This window comes from Oncorhynchus clarkii, chromosome 18 (assembly GCF_045791955.1).
Source record: "Oncorhynchus clarkii lewisi isolate Uvic-CL-2024 chromosome 18, UVic_Ocla_1.0, whole genome shotgun sequence".
Taxonomy (NCBI): Eukaryota; Metazoa; Chordata; class Actinopteri; order Salmoniformes; family Salmonidae; genus Oncorhynchus; species Oncorhynchus clarkii.
Window position 1 is genome coordinate 31,186,191 of NC_092164.1, and position 20,647 is coordinate 31,206,837.

A 20,647-nucleotide genomic window follows, 5' to 3' on the forward strand; every position below is an offset into this window, starting at 1 on the left:
AGCATTCAACACCATAGTACCCTCCAAGCTCATCATTAAGCTGGAGGCCATGGGTCTGAACCTCGCCTTGTGCAACTGGGTCCAGGACTTCCTGACAGGCCGCCCTCAGGTGGTGAAGATAGGAAACATCACCTCCACTCCGCTGATCCTCAACACTGGGGCCCCACAATGGTGCATGCACAGCCCCCTCCTGTACTCCCTGTTCACCCATGACTGCGTGACCAAGCACGCCTCCAGCTCAATCATCAAGTTTGCAGACGACACAACAGTAGTAGTTTTAGGTTTTAGTAGGTTTTAACTAATTGAACAAAGAATATGATCTACATGATCAGTTGCTGTGTAAAATAAAAAGTGGTTCATGTGAACCTAGCTCGTAGGAAAAAAAATGTAAAGAAAGCAATCCAATGTTATCTGTTGCCTAGACTTTACTGCGAATGACACTCAAGTCTTGAGAAAAAAACAATACACTAATATTGCAGTTAGCCATGACAGCCTTTATAATATTATAATAGAATACTTTTTACCACACATCTAAATATTCCACCTGGGGGAAAAAACATCTTAAAGTAGAAATAGATTGAAACTAACAGGCATTCTATTTTTACCTTATTATAGTGGCCACTATAGTAGACATCAATCAAGTGCACAAGGCTACATGTATGCAAAAATAGTTCACTGAGTAGAAAATTAAATCCCCCCCCCTCACTCACACGTGTTTCTGTCACGTTCAACACAACAAAAGCAATATCTTTGGGCTACACATTATTACACTGTACATGTGCCTATGGACAACGGTTCTACAATGTGCCAGTAGAGCATGATACCCTTTGTTGGCATAACTGATCTCTTTCAGGCAGAGTACACCTGGCATAACCCTTTTTATCAACTGTATTGAAAAAGTGAGAAAGAGGGAAAGTGTGTGGGGTTTCTTTCACCTTTATAGTGGCTTCCAGCTTAAGCCAGGCCCAGCTCCAGCTACACTTGTTTAACAAGCAAGTCTCATTTTCACCTAATTCTCTTATTCTGAAAATTAACCACATACTGTAAAGGGAAAACATTAGTTCGCAGATAGCAGTTAGTTCGTTAGCTAGCTAACATTTCACACAGATTGCCAGGGTCCAGTAAGCAACTAACACGTTATAACTTGAGGAACGGCAAGGAGTCGTATACCAGTTAATACTATAGCGAATTGTTTTGGTTACTAACGTTAGCTCATCTGATATTGTAACATTAAGTACTTAATGTTAGCTGTCTGACATTATTAGCCAGCAAATTTTCACATCATGAATTCAAATATTTTATCAGTTAAGTTGGCTAATGTTGCTAAACATTTCTCTGGCTATCTAACGGAGAAATCGATCCAGCTAGCAAGATAACGTTACTTAATAATGTTAACAAAACTTGTTCCACCACACTTTCTCCCTCACCTCAAACTTTCCAAATACCAGTTGTTTTACGGTTACAGCTCATGAAGTATGCTTCATCACCGTCTCACCTACCTCTTAGCTATCGTTCAGGGGACGGGCTGTTGTAAGTTAATTGGTAAACTGCCTCTCCCTTCTCACCTACCTTTTAGCTATCGTTCAGGGGACGGGCTGTTGTAAGTTAACTGGTAAACTGCCTTTCCACTCTCACCGACCTCTTAGCTATCGTTCAGGGCAAACTACCTGACCTCCAGGACACCTACAGCACCTGATGTCACAGGAAGGCCAAAAAGATCATCAAGAACATCAACCACCCAAGCCACTGCCTGTTCACCCCACTTTCATCCAGAAGGCGAGGTCAGTACAGGTGCATCAAAGCTGGGATCGGGAGACTGAAAAACAGCTTTTATCTCAAGGCGATCAGACTATTAAACAGCCATCACTAGCACATTAGAGGCCTCTGCCTACAGGCATAGACTAGAAATCACTGGCCACTTTAAGGAAAGGAACACTAGTCACTGTAATAATGTTTACATATCTGGCATTACTCATCTCATATGCATATAGTGTATTCTATACTATTCTTCTGTATTTTAGTCCGTTCCGCACTGACGTCGCTCGTCCATATATGTATATAGTCTTAATTCATTCCTACTTAGATTTGTGTGTATTGGGTATATGTTGTGTAATTTGTTAGATATTACTTGTTAGATATTACTGCACTGTCGGAGCTAGAAGGTAGCTTTTCGCTACACCTGCAATAACATATGCTAATCACATGTATGTGACCAATAACATTTGATTTGATATATTTCGATATTTGGTTTGTTAAATGTGATACGCCAATCCGTTTTTTATAGTTTACTCCACTACTTGGGTCATCCCTCTCCTTCTCTCTCACCAATCCCTGCCTCCTGTCACTCAAGGAGAGCACTTGTTGTTGCTCGACCACGAGATCATTTACCGATAGTTCACAGTCAGTTACTGTATTTTCTTTGGTTCACTCTTTGGTTTGCATGGTCAATGCAGCAGATGTAACAATATATTGATGACAATGATGCTGCTTTCAGCTTTGATTCTTAATATAAATCCACAAGCGTTCTATAATTACACTATTCGTTTGTGTATCTTACTGTCTGCAAACAGCTATTTTGTATTTTCTTAGCAACTTGTGTTAGCCACTTATGCTAATCGCTAGTTAGCTAGCTAATAATTGTACTAATTCAGAGCAAACATAGCTAGCTAATACAGCCTGATACCAGTGCTGGTGTAGGCCTGAATGTGCAACAGTATCTTCTAAATCAGAGAGGAATAGGCGAAGCATCAATATGTTAGCTACATGAAGTAAAAGAAAACATTAACTGTAGCCAAAGATCATAGGGTCCCACTCCTCTGGGAAACACTGACCAACACTTTGGTTCCTACCCTGTAACAATAACACCTCCAAAGAGATTCTATAAACGCCTCCCCGGCCCAATATTACTTTCTAACTATAGAATTTGAATAATCGTTCTATTTCCATGACTCCAACAGTTCACCCAACTGTTTTTATCTAAATTGCAATTGGAAAAAATCGTGCAGCCCTACGTGGCAGTGGGGAAATGATCTCAAATCAGACACACTTTTGGTTGAAGTTTTATTGAACAGTATAAAACAATCAGAATGGAGAAACCCCCATTGAAATAACTTATCATTTAAGTGTTGCCACCGTAGGGTCATAAACAGCTCAAACAAAATGTATATTCAGGTATTGTCAAATACCGTCAGAAATTTGAAACATCCTCCTCCATTGGAGGAGGCATTGAGATATCCCACTAAACACAGATAAGTACTGCTGCTAAGCAGCAGAGAGAGCTGATTCGATAGGTGAGGATGTTAAACACACAGTGGGAGGATAGGAACATGATATGCACAGAGCACATCTCTCTGGCATTGGAGTCTCATTTGCTCCGACTGCTCTCTCTTCACTGAACCATGCAAGCCCCTCTTGAACTGAGCCTCCAATCTCATGAGCTACTACATAGAGTACCAGTCAAACGTTTGGACACACCTACTCATTACAGGGTTTTTCATTATTTTTTACTAGTTCCTACATTGTAGAATAAGAGTGAAGACATCAAAACTATGAAATAACACATATAGAATCATGTAGTAGCCAATAAAGTGTTAAACAAATCCAAATATATCTGACATTCTTCAAAGTAGCTACCCTTTGCCTTGATGACAGCTTTGCACACTCAGGGGTGAGCCAAGAAGGTGAGAGGTGAGCCAAGAAATAAAGAAAGGGGTTTGATAGTGGGCTAGGAGTGCTGGACTGATGATGCTGGGCTTGGCTCAGTGGACTGCATTGCTACTGTTGTTGACTGTTCATTGTGATGGATACAAGGCATCAAATAGTCCAAGGCTATACTAAGCCAATGTTTACACCTGAGAAATTATGATTATTCCAGGTTCATTACCACTTCAAAGCCTCTTAAAATAGGCCTAGTGCCTGCGGAAATCTGTTAGCATGCATGTGAAGCTGTTTATTGTATGTGTGTCAGGCAGCGTGTGTTTGGTATGCATTTCATTTCTTGAGTCCATGTTGTGGGTAAGTTAAGCACATGTGTTCAGAATCAGAGCTGGTTTATTCCGCTCATCACAATTTCAAAACACATTATGCAACCTGCTGCTGCGGCTACTCCAGTCCAAAATAACCCCCATGGGAGCTGGTTGGTCATGCCCAGTTACCCACAGAACACAGCTGCAGATGGGGGGGGGGGGGGGGGGGGGGGGACAGCAAGGTCTGACTGTCCCTAACAGAGAGAGAGAGGAGGGGGACTATAAATGGGGGGGCTCACGACCCAGGGACCATAACGTCACCTGGAGTGTGAGAGAGCAGCAGAATGGGGGGCATGCATAGAGCCTCATTTGGGATAAGCCGTTCCCAACCCTGTTCATTCAAGGCCAGGGGGTAACAAGGGGTGGGGGCAAAGCTGGCAGCCAACCTCCCTAGCAATAACAAAGTCATCTCATCCTCTACCCCATAGCTAACCCATGTGCCCTAAGCGCACCCAGCCCCCTCTGCTTCTGACACCTTCCAAGATCACACCATAGTTTACATAATATCATGCAAAACCTCTCACAGACATCAAGGATCACTCTAGAGTTCACCAGCCAAGCATAAAAAGGTGATAGACCTATCTATTGAACCCAAAAGACTGGATCCCCGTAGAGAACTGTAGACAAATATGATTTTTGGGGGACTAGGGACGTCCTGCAGTCTAAAAACAGCATGACTTGACATTAAAATACTCTATGATGTGTATGTTCTCAAGGCAATGACACACAAGAAGCATCGGATCTAAAGCTGTCAATGTCAACAGCAGCGCGTATTACAGTATAACCGTGTAACTGACGGTTACGGATGAAGACTGCCATGAAAACTAAAGATGGGCAAGGGGGGGCATTTGTGCAGTAGAGTCGGTTTCTACGGTAACATGCTCTTAACAACGTGATGATGCTTTGTAGCTCCTTGCTGAAACAAGAAACGAGCAAAGGACACTTTGGTTGCCTAGGCAATGCCCCCCACAATGCAGCAGCAGCACACATCGAAATAGAATGAATAGACCTGGCTTGGAACCTTTAACCCTGGCAATTTGACTGGTAAATAGAATGAATAGACCTGGCTTGGAACCTTTAACCCTGGCAATTTGACTGGTAAATAGAATGAATAGACCTGGCTTGGAACCTTTAACCCTGGCAATTTGACTGGTAAATAGAATGTATAGACCTGGCTTGGAACCTCTAACCCTGGCAATTTGACTGGTAAATAGAATGAATTGACCTGGCTTGGAACCTCTATCCCTGGCAATTTGACTGGTAAATAGAATGAATAGACCTGGCTTGGAACCTCTAACCCTGGCAATTTGACTGGTAAACTCATAGGTACACTCACATTGGCCCTCTGGTATTGTGACACAATACTTGGTAACACATTCTGACATGTTATAACCATGACATAACCTGTCATAACACTATCATGAACCAAATATTTACACCTTTGTGACATATATTGCATTATTTTATGGCTAGTTATGACACCTACATAAGAGTGTCAAAACCCAAATTTATTGAAATTCGTTTTTCCCTGCCAAGAAGTTTGCTCTAGTTTTAAAGTTGGTTTCTTAAATCCTTTTTTGTTGTTTTTACAGTCACGTTTTTTTTATTATCATATTTTAAATAACTTTAGGACACGGTCCTGAAGCATTATGACCATCCCATGTCACTGTAATTGTACTAAGACAATAATGCTTCTTGACAGTGTCATAAAGTGTATGACCATCATAATCATACAAGCCAGATAGGCCTATCACATGCATGCCCTTATATCAGTCATCAGTCAAAAAGAGGGTGTCTTGGCCTGCTCCTAAAATCTGCTCCTAAATCTGCAACAGAGCATTGGGGTAGCTGCATGCTTAACATCAATATGTGTGCAATTTCAATGATAATTTAATATGGTGAAGAAAACAAAAAGGTGATATAACCATAGCCTGTTGACATGTAGGCTATGTTGTAATGCAGTGGTTCCCAACAAGGGGTAATTGGCCCATCCACAGGGGGTACTTGAAAAGACTCATGAGACCATAGGCCTACTGGTAAAATTCACATGAGGGGGTACTTCAGGGGTACTCCAGGCAGAACAAAATATACTTGGTGGTACATTAACAAGCTTGGGAACCACTGGTGTAATGGAATGTTTTGCCATGTGTGGTAGGTTTTGTGTGTTTTGACACTCTTATGTAGGTGTCATAACCAGCCATAAAATATTGCAATATATACTATATACAGTGTCTTCGGAAAGTATTCAGAGCTCTTTACGTTTTCCACATTTTATTACCTTAGTCATATTCTAAAATGTATTAAATAAAAAACAATCGCTAACTAGCTAATACATGTGCTGAGTCAGAGCAAACGTAACTAGCTATACAGCCTGATAATACCAGTGATGGTGTAGACCTACATTTGTGCAACAGTTTCTTCTAAATCAAAGAGGAATACTCAAAGCAAGAATATGTCAGCTGTTTGAAGTAGCTAAAAAAAAACATTCAATGTAGCCAAAGGATGCGGTCCAAACACTTAAAAGACATCCTATCTCCACAGCCCTTAAATTAAGTGGACCCTTCTGATGACCTATCATGACGCCTGACGAGTATACACTTGCAGGGAAAGGGGCGAGGGAGGAAGGAATGATTTTTAAATGGACCACCCTTGGCCGGAAATTCGTCACTCGTTCATCCCGCGATGATTGTGGGTGCTTTACAGTGGGGCAAAAAAGTATTTAGTCAGCCACCAATTGTGCAAGTTCTCCCACTTAAAAAGATGAGAGGCCTGTAATTTTCATCATAGGTACACTTCAACTATGACAGACAAAATTAGAAAAAAAATCCAGAAAATCACATTGTAGGATTTTTAATGAATTTATTTGCAAATTATTCCTGATTCTAACTGGATTATATTTAATAAGCTGCCCTCTGTGTTCTGTTAGACAAGAAACTCTTTATCCACATTATAGCAGGGGGTGTAAAAACATAACGCATACGTTTTTCCAGCAGTAGACTATGATCAATAATGTCAAAAGCTGCACTGAAGTCTAAAAAGACAGCCTCCACAACCATGATATTGAAATGAGATGTTCGATGAGCAGGTGTCCACATACTTTTGGTCATGTAGTGTATGTCACAACAGTTCTAAATATATGTGCTACGACAAGTTATGTCAGCTGTTATGATATATTTTGACGTGGTTATGACCGTGTCATAACGTGTTATGATGCTGGGTGTCAAGTGAAGTATTGCCCAATACTTTTGCAAGACACATTTCAGTTGAATGCATTCAGTACAATCGACTAGGTATTCCCCTTTCCCTTTCCCTTTCCATGGTAATGTAGAATGTTAATTCAAATGATATTAACTGATGTGGCTCATGCAATGGAACGTATTTTTTGTAATGTCAGTTGAGTTTAATCAACAAATCACAGCAAATATTGATGGGTACACTTCCTGCTCACACTTCCTTGCTTTGCTTCTATGGGTACACCCGCAATGGCCGCCAGTCCACCCATTATGTCATTATTGACTTGAATGGGGACTATTCATTCTATTTCTATGGCAGCACATGGCAGCAAATGCAGTTATGAGCTAAGGAGATGAGAAAATGTGAGTCCCCCAAAAATTCATTTGGCTGTCCAATTACCGTAATCCAAAATTCCATGGCCATCACAACTGTGTGTGTGTGTGTGTGTGTGTGTGAAGGGTCAGTTACTGTATAGCCTATCTGTTAAAATGGGGACTTCCATTTTCAATTAAATTCACTGTGCATTCGACCCTGGTTCTTGTCACTGTGAATGTTATCGGTGTGGGTGACTCTGGTTTAGTGTAGGAGTGATTTCGGACCCAGCCAGGTTACCTCTATTCCAGGATGTTGTTACTGGGCCTCGTTCCAGGCAGGGGAGGTGACATAAGTGAGGAGTTGCATAGCTCTATAGACACGCCAGTCCCCTGAGTTGTATCTCCACTGTCACACACAGGCCAAACGCAATACCAGAGGCAGCAGAAAATAGCATGCCCCCGCCCCCAGAAAATAGGCTAAAGCATAGGCTACACAGAAATGGAAACCATTTCCACTCCTCTCTAAAAACACATTTTCCTCTCCTTGTATGTACAACCTAGTAACCACAGGTGTCTACATATTCTCCCTTCCCTGTCATTATCCTCTTATCTAGGCTATTTCAATACCCTATCATTTCTTATTTCCCTCAGTGTGACTGACATCAACTTCCATTCAATGGATAAACAAACATCCTATTCCTAATCTATCAATTTTTATCAAAGGAGCATGCTCTGTTTTGTTTTGATTCTAGTCCACTTCCACATTTTCCTCCTCTGCTCCTCTCTCACGCTCCTCCTTCTCCCTCCCTTCTCTCTCTCTCTCCTGGTCTCTCTTTAATGCAGCTATATCTTGTTCCTGTCTCTTTCTCCCATTCCGGCTAGTGAAGGGCGGGAATGACCATTTCCTTTCTAAGAGACATGCAGGGACTCTCCCCTTTACCACATTATTGCCCTCTCTCTTCCCCTTTGAGATACATCCTATAGAACACCCTCTATTCTATTCTGCAACCACGACCACTATTCTACGGTACAGCAAGACAATGTCAGAGATGGAGAAGACACACACACACACAAAAAAAACACACTCATGTTATCAGAGCAGAGCAGACCTACCGTCAGCACATGCTCCCCTTCACAGTTCCCCGCCATCTGGGCTAAAACATCAGTGGCAGCCGAGGCAGCTGTGGCGTTAGCTGGCTTCTTCTCTCTTATCTCCCGTGTGTGTGTTTCTATGAGCGTGTATGTGGACTTGTGTGTGTCTGAGCTCCAACTGAGACACCGGAATACTGGGCTGCTCTTGCCGGCTCGTCTGTGATTATACGGAGTGAGAGAGCAGAGCACTGCCTGCCTTAAAAACAGACCTGCTCCTCTCCGACAACCCGCTCCTTTCTCAGCAGCCAATCCCCCGCAACCATGAATATTTAATTTGCCCAGCCAAAAGCACACGCAGGCGGGCATACACACAGAGAGGACATACACAGAGGACACACATACCCCCCCCCCCCCCTCCACACACACACACACACACACCCACAGTGGCATTCAGGGCAAACACCCACACGCACACACATTTCTCACAGACATTACCCAGAGGGCGATGAGAATTGAAAAGGACAGACAGAGATGTGTTCATTACGTGTCTCTGCCTCCATTGATTTTGCTACATTCGTGATCTTTATCACAGTCTCAAGGTCATGTACACATCTTTCAGCACCTTCTAATTCCATGGAGACTCATGACTCATGCGCTCAGAATACCACGTCCACAAACAGTTCCATAAGGTCGTAAAACATAGGACTTATGGGGTGGTCAGTGTAACATCATGCTTGTGCAATAGTAAGACAGAAAAGGGTAAATCAAGGACTCTGTGTATCCCAAATGACACACTTATACCTACATAGGCCCTGTGTGTCCTGGTCAAACGTAGTGCAATATATAGGGAATCAGGTGCCACTTGGGACTCAGACTAGGTCTACAACATGAGGAAACTGGTATTTCAAATAGACCTACACTACCTAAATCAAATCCATTTTCCTCTTTCAGTCTCAAACACAGAAAGGTACAAGTCATTAATGACTAGAGACAGGACGAAGCCATACAACTGATCATTGCCTCACATTAAATACAGTTCCATGGAAACTGAGGGGCAGGGTGACACCTAATGGCAGATTCGGAATCTCACACTGAGGCAAAGCAAGCCAGCTGAGACACACACACACACACACGCTGAAACAAACATGGGGGATTGTACATTCCTACAATTCATAAGAAAGCAAGGCAAGGCCAATTTGCTAATTTATTTTAAACAGGATTTGAAGGTCAGGCTCCCTAATTATGTTTTTGTGCTGTGTAGGGCTGGGCGATATACCGTATTTGACTATATACCGGTATTGATGCACGGACCGGTTTGGGTTTTTACTATACCTTCTATAACGGATATTGAATGTTTGGTTTGTTAAATGTGATACGCCGTGTGTAATGTCCAATTTTATAGTTTTCTCCTCTACTTGAGTCATCCCTCTCCGCTACGCTTTCCACACAGACCTAGTCCCACCCTGTCACTCAAGTAGAGGAGTCATGGTGCACAGTAGAGGTCTGCACAGACCGATTTCTTTAGCCTGCTCCCTCAGCTTTTCATACCTCACTCTGCCAGCACTGCTCTGCTACCCCAAGAACTGGTCCTGAATCCAACCGCAGCCTTGCAATGTTATTTTAGGCATATGTGTCACAGCTCACTTGCCAGCCATGGTCCCATCAATTCTGCACCCTATAGGCAATATTAAATGCGCAAAAATAATCAGCCAATATGCTATATGGAGCTTGAAGAAAATAGGAGAGTAGGAGAGACTTGCACTTTCTCTTAAGCTATTTGTATAGCCTACCTTTTATGAGTGGGAAGACTTTCAGACTAAGAAATATGGGTGATCAATATTTTGGGCTATTTCTAGGCAATGTTGTAAACTATTTAGGAAGTACATTTCCTTAGAAGGATAACTGCCCCATGCATAAGCTATAGCCTACTCTATTTAATTGAGACCACACACACACACACCCAATCTCACTGGTATGGCTACTGAACTTGAAGCAGCAAGAATGATGACAGCAACACTTGCTACGTTTTCGCACAGGCCTATAGGATATAGCCTACCTTTTAGGAGGACGATTTGCAGGCAGAGACCAATAAATGGGTAATCGATTCTTATTGAAAATGAAAAGGCACAATCCTTGCTACCTATAGTAGCCTAACCTGAGCGTTGTGCCTTTTCAATTATGACATTTTTTGATTGCACTTCGACTCATGTTGGTTGAGCGCCCTCCACTTCTTTCCATTGTCAATATTTATTTACAGACACTGAAGTAAACTACAGTCGAATCATATTTACGTTCATTTCATATTTAAGTTAACTGCCACGTCATTCTCCGCCCATGTATGCAGCCTACTCTATTTCCATGAGATCACACATACTAGACACACTTGAACTCTCACGCCCAAATAGGGAGTTAGGCTACTGAAGTTGAAGCAATAAATTCTGAGTGTGTGAATAATGTTTTTAATACAAGGCTGGAACATAACATTTTTTAGAAAATGTCAAGGGGTCTGAATACTTTCCGAATGCACTGTAGAGGATGTCTTAAAACGTTTTATGGCTTAGATCCCGCTAACGGGATCGATATGACAACAACAAGTGAAAGTGCAGGGCGCCAAATTCAAAACAGAAATCTCATAATTTAAATTCCTCAAACATAGAAGTATTTTACTTGTTGTTAATCCCACCATAGTGTCCGATTTCAAAAAGGCTTTACGACGAAAGCACACCAAACGATTATGTTAGGTCTGCACCTATTCACAGAAAAACATAGAGAGGAGCCAAAGAGAGGAGTCACAAAAAGCAGCAATAGAGATAGAATTAATCACTAACCTTTGATGATCTTCATCAGATGACACTCATAGGACTTCATGTTACACAATACATTTATGTTTTGTTCGATAAAGTTCATATTTATATCCAAAAATCTCAGTTTACATTGGTGCGTTATGTTCAGTAATGTTTTGCTTACAAAACATCCGGTGATTTTGCTGAGAGCCACATCAGTTTATTGAAATACTCATAATAAACATTAATAAAAGTTACAACTGTTATGCATGGAACTTTAGATAAACTTCTCCTTAATGCAACTGCTGTGTCAGATTTCAAAAAAGCTTTACCGGAAAAGCACACCATGCAATAAATAATCTGAGTACAGCGCTCAGACAACAAAACGAGCCATACAGATATCCGCCATGTGTGGAGTCAACAAAGTCAGAAATATCATTATAAATATTCACTCACCTTTGATGATCTTCATCAGAATGCACTCCCAGGAATCCCAGTTCCACAATAAATGTTTAATTTGTTCGATAAAGTCCATCGGTTATGTCCAAATACCTCCGTTCACAAATCCAAATTCATGAGGTGCGATCACTAGGTCCAGACGAAAAGTCAACAATTTCCATTACAGTCCGTAGAAACATGTCAAACGATGTATAGAATCAATCTTTAGTATGTTTTTAACATAAATCTTCAATAATGTTCCAACTGGAGAATTTCTGACCAGCTCAAGCCACTCTGGCAGACCTCTGACTCATTCAGCTCCCATTCCCCCCTCCTTCACAGTAGAAGATTCAAACAATGTTCTAAAGACTGTGATATCTAGTGGAAGCCTTAGGAAGTGCAATATAACCCCATAGACCCTGTATTTTCGATAGGCAATGAGTTGAAAAACTACAAACCTCAGATTTCCCACTTCCTGGTTGGATTTTTTCTCTGCCATATGTGTTCTGTTATACTCACAGACATCATTCAAACAGTTTTAGGAACTTCAGAGTGTTTTCTATCCAAATCTACTAATAATATGCAAATACTAGCAACTGGGCCTGAGTAGCAGGCAGTTTACTCTGGGCACCTTATTCATCCAAACTACTCAATACTGCCCCCAGCCATAAAAAGTTAAAGACAATCAATAGTCTTCGTATTTTTTCAAGAGTTGTTCATTTGTTAGGCTACTGGTTAAAGGTGCAACACAATATTTATTATTGAATTATCATTGATCTAGTTCAGTCTTATTAATATTTAATAATAATCTCTTACTTAGCTTGATAATTGTGGTAATTTTTGCTTACTTTTTGTTCTAAACAGAGACGGCATATTGCATTGTGTGAAAATGCAGGAAATTAGCTTTAAATACCCAAAACATTTCTGGGGGAGGACCCACAGATTTCCCGCTAGGTTATGTCCCACCCATTTCTAAACCAAAGTGCCACCCCTGTCTTGCACAATTAGCTAAATTAGTGTTTATCACTTTATACATATGTTTTGGGATTCTACCCTGTACACCTCATTTGCCTGATGACGCTTAATTGGAGGAGAGTCTTTCATATAATAACATTTTCATCCACTTTCCCCTCTCCTCTCTTACTGTTGACTTTTTTCAAAAGGCCAGTGGGGACGAAGTAGAGAGGACGCAGGATTTGAACAATCTATGGCTCCTGAGGAGGAAAGACCCATGATTCGCTCATCCTCCTCAGGAGCTTCATATACTTTACAGAAACATAAAGTCACGAGCTTCTTGTTGGCATTAGCTAGCAACTTGGCTAGCTTGTTAGCATTCCCCAAAATCGAAGTTAAAGCTGTGAAAACAAAATAACGGTTGCTTTACGTAGGTGTCATTGTCAAAACAATTTAAAATCATATTTTCACCACGTGTTGTACAACAAAAGCTATTCAATCCAGTACAGAGACCGGACCACAGGGGCAGAAGCATATCTTTCTCCGTCTCTGCATTTGCTAAGACAAACAAAGACATTATGGGCGACGACACACACACACACACACACACACAGTGGGGCAAAAAAGTATTTAGTTAGCCACCAATTGTGCAAGTTCTCCCACTTAAAAAGATGAGAGGCCTGTAATTTTCATCATAGGTACACTTCAACTATGACAGACAAAATGAGAAAAAAAAATCCAGAAAATCACAATGTAGGATTTTTAATGAATTTATTTGCAAATTATTTGCTCAATTGGATTCAGGACTGGGGAACGGGCGGGCCAGTCCATAGTATCAATGCCTTCCTCTTGCATTAGGAGGAACCCAGGGCCAACCGCACCAGCATATGGTCTCACAAGGGGTCTGAGGATCTCATCTCGGTACCTAATGGCAGTCAGGCTACCTCTGGCGAGCACATGGAGGGCTCTGGGGCCCCCCAAAGAAATGTCACCCCACACCATGACTGACCTACCGCCAAACCGATCATGCTGTAGGATGTTGCAGGCAGCAGAACGCTCTCCACGGCGTCTCCAGACTGTCACGTCTGTCACATGTACTCAGTGTGAACCTGCTTTCATCTGTGAAGAGCACAGGGCGCTAGTGGCGAATTTGCCAATCTTGGTGTTCTCTGGCAAATGCCAAACGTCCTGCATGGTGTTGGGCTGTAAGCACAACCCCCACCTGTGGACGTCGGGCCCTCATACCACCCTCATGGAGTCTGTTTCTAACCATTTGAACAGACACATGCACATTTGTGGCCTGCTGGAGGTCATTTTGCAGGGCTCTGGCAGTGCTCCTCCTGCTCCTCATTGCACAAAGGCGGAGGTAGCGGTCCTGCTGCTGGGTTGTTGCCCTCCTACGGCCTCCTCCACGTCTCCTGATGTACTGGCCTGTCTCCTGGTAGCTCCTCCATGCTCTGGACACTACGCTGACAGACACAGCAAACCTTCTTGCCACATCTCGCATTGATGTGCCATCCTGGATGAGCTGCACTACCTGAGCCACTTGTGTGGGTTGTAGACTCCGTCTCATGCTACCACTAGAGTGAAAGCACCACCAGCACCGCCATCACATTGTAGGATTTTTAACAAATTTATTGCAAATTATGGTGGAACATAAGTATTTGGTCACCTACAAACAAGCAAGATTTCTGGCTCTCACAGACCTGTAACTTCTTCTTTAAGAGGCTCCTCTGTCCTCCACTCGTTACCTGTATTAATGGCACCTGTTTGAACTTGTTATCAGTATAAAAGACACCTGTCCACAACCTCAAACAGTCACACTCCAAACTCCACTATGGCCAAGACCAAAGAGCTGTCAAAGGACACCAGAAACAAAATTGTAGACCTGCACCAGACTGGGAAGACTGAATCTGCAATAGGTAAGCAGCTTGGTTTGAAGAAATCAACTGTGGGAGCAATTATTAGGAAATGGAAGACCATTGATAATCTCCCTCGATCTGGGGCTCCACGCAAGATCTCACCCCGTGGGGTCAAAATGATCACAAGAACGGTGAGCAAAAATCCCAGAACCACACAGGGGGGGGGGGGGGCTAGTGAATGACCTGCAGAGAGCTGGGACCAAAGTAACAAAACCTACCATCAGTAACACACTACGCCGCCAGGGACTCAAATCCTGCAGTGCCAGACGTGTCCCCCTGCTTAAGCCAGTACATGTACAGGCCCGTCTGAAGTTTGCTAGAGAGCAGTTGGATGATTCAGAAGAAGATTGGGAGAATGTCATATGGTCAGATGAAACAAAATATAACTTGTTGGTAAAAGCTCAACTCGTCGTGTTTGGAGGACAAAGAATGCTGAGTTGCATCCAAAGGCCACCATACCTATTGTGAAGCATAGGGGTGGAAACATCATGCTTTGGGGCTGTTTTTCTGCAAAGGGACCAGGACGACTGATCCGTGTAAAGAAAAGAATGAATGGGGCCATGTATCGTGAGATTTTGAGTGAAAACATCCCTCCATCAGCAAGGGCATTGAAGATGAAACGTGGCTGGGTCTTTCAGCATGACAATGATCCCAAACACACCGCCCGGGCAACGAAGGAGTGGCTTCGTAAGAAGCATTTCAAGGTCCTGGAGTGGCCTAGCCAGTCTCCAGATCTCAACCCAATAGAAAATCTTTGGAGGGAGTTGAAAGTCTGTGTTGCCCAGCAACAGCCCCAAAACATCTTTGCTCTAGAGGAGATCTGCATGGAGGAATGGGCCAAAATACCAGCAACAGTGTGTGAAAATGTTATTGTAATTTAATTATGCCAATGTGCTTTCATCAATTGAAAACCCTTAATCTATTTTATGATAATTTATAAGATTCTTGTTTGCATAAAATAGACGCAGACCAGTCTTTCAATAATAGGTAACATAATTTATTCTCGGAGCGCGCTGCTACTTAACCACGAGCAACAGTTTATATACAGATCATGACGTCATTTCATTGCTTTTACAGAATCCCCTCCTCTCGACCGGGACAAAGTGAGATGAAAAGTTCATTCTAACTTACTAACACACTCCCAGGTAACTTTGACCCCTCAACATTATCGATCACCACTGAGCTGACAGTTCTAATTAACAGAAAACCTAGGAATGCACTCACTGTCTTATCTAAAAACCCCAGAGTTAAGTTTCTGTAGGTTCAACGCTAGTTTAACGACCTTATGTGTTTACACAGTCCCCAACCCATTCGTTTCTTCCTAGTTGGAATGGTGTTCATTAACTTTAATTACTCCTTGTCCGTGTCACACAATCCCTTCTTATGAACTCATATTGTTAATCAGATACAATAACAGAGTAGAAGTTTTACTTAGTTACAGTTCCATTTAAAATGATTTGTTCAGTCATTTAATCATAATTTTACTAACAGAAAACCTTGTGAAGACTTACAGAAAACGTTTGACCTCTGTCATTGCCAACAAAGGGTATATAACAAAGTATTGAGATAAACTTTTGTTATTGACCAAATACTTATTTTCCACCATAATTTGCAAATAAATTCATTAAAAATCCTACAATGTGATTTTCTGGATTTTTTTTCTCCTTTTGTCTGTCATAGTTGAAGTGTACCTATGATGCAAATTACAGGCCTCTCATCTTTTTAAGTGGGAGAACTTGCACAATTGGTGGCTGACTAAATACTTTTTTGCCCCACTGTGTATATATATATATATATACACACACACACACACACACACACACACACAGTTGAAGTCGGAAGTTTACATACACCTTAGCCAAATACATTTAAACTCAGTTTTTCACAACTCCTGACATTAAATCCTAGTAACAATTGCCTGTTTTAGGTCAGTTAGGATCACCACTTTATTTTAAGAATGTGAAATGTCACAATAATAGTAGAGAGAATGTTATGGCTGTGTAAGGGAGGTGAAGTCAGGTGCAGGAGAGCAGAGTAGAGTAAACAGGCACACTTTTATTCCGGTCAAAAAATAGGCACAAAATGACATCTAAGTGACCAAAAACACGGACCAATAAACAAAAGTATAGCGCATGAACATACACCATTAATACACAAACATACACCACACACACAAAGACATGAAGGGGAACGGAGGACTAAATACATGTAATGTGATTATGGAATGAAAACCAGGTGTGTATGAAACAAGACAAAACAAATGGATAAATGAGAAATGGAGTGGCGATGACTAGAAAGCCGGTGACTTCAATCGACGAACGCAGCCCGAACAGGGAGAGGAGCCGACTTCGGCGGAAGTCGTGACAGAGAATTATATATTTCAGCGTTTATTTCTTTCATCACATTCCCAGTGCGTCAGAAGTTTGCATACACTCAATTAGTATTTGGTAGCATTGCCTTTAAATTGTTTAACTTGGGTCAACCGTTTCAGATAGCCTTCCACAAGTTTCCCACAATAAGTTGGGTGAATTTTGGCCAATTCCTCCTAACAGAGCTGGTGTAACTGAGTCAGGTTTGTAGGCCTCCTTGCTCGCACACAATTTTTCAGTTCTGCCCACAAATGTTCTATGGGATTGAGGTCAGGGCTTTGTGATGGCCACTCCTGTTACGTCCGTCGTTAGTGGCAGAATGACCGGACCAAGGTGCAGCGTTGTAGGCGTACATTTTCTTTATTAAATGTTCCACCAAAAAAAACAATAAACACAACGAACGTAAAGCTTCGGAGTGCAACACCTGCAACAAACAAAGAAAAGATCCTATAACCTAAATGTGGGAAAAGGGGCTGCCTAAGTATGATCCCCAATCAGAGACAACGATAGACAGCTGTCTCTGATTGGGAACCACACTCTGCCAAAAACAAAGAAACAGAAAACATAGAATTCCCACCCAAATCACACCCTGACCTAACCAAATAGGGAAATAAAAAGGCTCTCTAAGGTCAGGGCGTGACAACTCCAATACCTTGACTTTGTTGTCCTTAAGCAATTTTATCAAAACTTTGGAAGTATGCTTGGGGTCATTGTCCATTTGGAAGACCCATTTGCGACCAAGATTTAACTTATTTCGGGTAGGGGGCAGCATTTGGAATTTTGGATGAAAAGCATGCACAAATTAAACTGCCTTCTACTCAGGCCCAGAAGATAGGATATTGATATAATTGGTAGATTTGGATAGAAAATACTCTAAGGTTTCCAGAACTGTTAGAATAGTGTCTGTGAGTATAACAGAACTGATTTGGTAGGCGAAAACCTGAGAAAAATCCATTCAGGAAGTAGGATTTTTTGTTGTTGTAGTTTTCTATTCAATGCCATTACAGTATCCATTGACTTAGGACTCAAATTGCAGTTCCTATGCCTTCCACTAGATGTCAACAGTCTTTAGAAATTGTTTCAGGCTTGTATTCTGAAAAATGAGGAAGTAAGAGCTGTCTGAATGAGTGGACCCTGCAGTGTCACAGAGCTTTTTCATGCGTGCGATATTATCGATTATTTAGGCTAAAATAAACATAGTTTGACATATAAACATCGTTTGACATGTTTCTATGAACTTCACTGATACTATTTACATTTTTTGTCTGCCTGTTGTGACTGCGTTTGAGCCTGGGGATTACTGAAGAAAAAGCGCAAACAAAACTGAGGTTTTTGGATATAAAGAGAGACTTTATTGAACAAAACAAACATTTATTGAATAAATGAATGTCTTCTGAGTGCAACCATATGAAGATCATCAAAGGTAAGTGATTCATTTTATCTCTATTTCTGACTTATGTAACTCTTCTGCTTGGCTGGTTACTGTTTGTAATGATTTGACTGCTAGGCGATGTTCTAAAATAATCGTAAGGTATGCTTTCGCAGTAAAGCATTTTTTAAATCTGACACCGTGGTTGGATTAACAAGGAGTTAATCTTTAAACCTATGTAAAATAGTTGTATATTTTCTGAATTTATATTTGTATTTGATTTTGTATTTGAATTTGTATTTGAATTTGGCGCTCTGCAATCTCACTGGATGTTGGCCAGGTGGGACTAGCGTCCCACATACCCTAGACTGATGTCTTGAGATGTTTCTTCAATATATCCACATAATTTTATTTTCTCATGATGCCATCTATTTTGTGAAGTGCACCAGTCCCTCCTGCAGCAATGCACCGTCACAACATGATGCTGCCACCCCCTTGCTTCACGGTTTGGATGGTGTTATTCGGCTTGCAAGCGTCGCCCCTTTTTCCTCCAAACATAACGATGTTCATTATGGCCAAACAGTTATATTTTTGTTTCATCAGACTAGAGGACATTTCTCCAAAAGGTACGATCTTTGTTCCCATGTGTAGTTGCAAACCGTAGTCTGTCTTTTTTGGGGCGGTTTTGGAGCAGTGGCTTCTTCCTTGCTGAGCGGCCTTTCAGGTTATGTCCATATAGGACTCGTTTTACTGTGGATATAGATACTTTAGTTGAGAATCACTGCTAGTCCCTAGACTAAAGGATAGGTCAAGTTTCCACAGCAGACCTCAGAGATCATCATCATTTCTCAATTAAAACCAGAAATATAAGGCATATTCAGTCATGTAAGTTAATTACATGACTGAATATAATTATACAATTTGGAACAAAACCATTTTGATTGATTATTAAAGTATGTATTACAATGATTAAAACTATATAGACCATTTTTGCTGTTGTTATTGTGATTAAATAAGTAAGGCTTCTGAGTCTGATCAGTGTCAGAGTTAGAATGCACTTTCTCATTCTAACCAGCAAGTGGCAGTCCAGTATTACTAAATTTTGCCCTAGGGAGGAATGGTCCACACATTAGAAGATATGGTTATAGTTACTCAACACAAATCACAATACTGAACTATATTATGAATAGAAGGGCCAGTTAAGTTCTTGATTAAAACTACTCAGACATTGCAATATTTTCTTAATTCATGCATTGTAAAATGTTACAGGGTTGGGATCATTTCCATAAGCTACATTAAATTCTAGAAATGTATTGAATTTCCCCTAAGAATATAATTTGTTTATTTAATGGAACATTTATTGTAAATTGTTCTATTCTTGAATTGGAATCCCAATGCACTGAAATACAATCATCCCCAACCCTGACATGTTTGGTCTGATCAACAAGCCTTTCGATTTAATTTGAAGTCCTCAGATGTCTCTCTATGTTATTAACCCCAACACCGTCTTTCAGATAAAAGACATACCCATAGTCATTCTGAACATTACAACATGAGAGTGCTGTAAGTCAAACAGAAAGGTTTAACCAGCCAAACCCTGCCTTTCAACAGTGTTCGTGGGAGCCTACCTTTAAATAGAGCCCCCCCCCCTCCCTCCCCAAAGGCATAATCACATGGCAGAGCTGAAATAGAACTGTGAGGTGGGAGATCAAACTAGCACCTCTTAATTGTGCCCTGAGTCTTAATAGGCTGAGAGCCCATTAACACACAGAGAAACATGCCGTCTTCCGTACTTAAAGCATGCACCATACTGAATGCAGCTGGAAGAAATCAGTCTGAAATATCATGCACACATGAAAGCTACTTAGGCTTCCCCACATGCACTGGGAGATATTAACACATACACATTTCTACATAACAATGCATGACGAGTTTTCAATCTCAAAACACCAAAGTGGAGAGCAAAAGGCATTGATTTCACAGTTTAAAAATGGGAGGTATCTACAGTGGCTAGCGAAAGTATTCACTCCGTTTGGCATTTTTCCGATTTTGTTGCCCTACAACCTGGAATTGTATCATTTGAGGGGTTTGTATCATTTGATTTACACAACATGCCTACCACTTTGAAGATGCGAAATAAATAAAAA

General features: G+C 41.3%; 1 protein-coding gene across 8 annotated transcripts in view; it reads right to left on the reverse strand.

The window, feature by feature from the left end:
* LOC139373325 (sodium bicarbonate cotransporter 3-like) overlaps positions 1-8,893 on the reverse strand; it is a 54,707-nt gene extending 45,814 nt beyond the window's left edge. For 6 of the 8 annotated variants that reach the window (XR_011627561.1, XM_071113718.1, XM_071113717.1 and 3 more), the window contains exon 1: positions 8,687-8,881. Coding sequence is in view for 7 of the 8 variants with exons in the window: in XM_071113718.1 (XP_070969819.1) it covers positions 8,687-8,722 (36 nt within the window). In the remaining variant the exon portion in view is untranslated. Of the gene's footprint in view, positions 1-8,686 lie in introns of all 8 variants that reach the window. The other 2 variants (XM_071113721.1, XM_071113719.1) reach the window with 1 other exon arrangement.
* Positions 8,894-20,647: the final 11,754 nt, after the last annotated feature.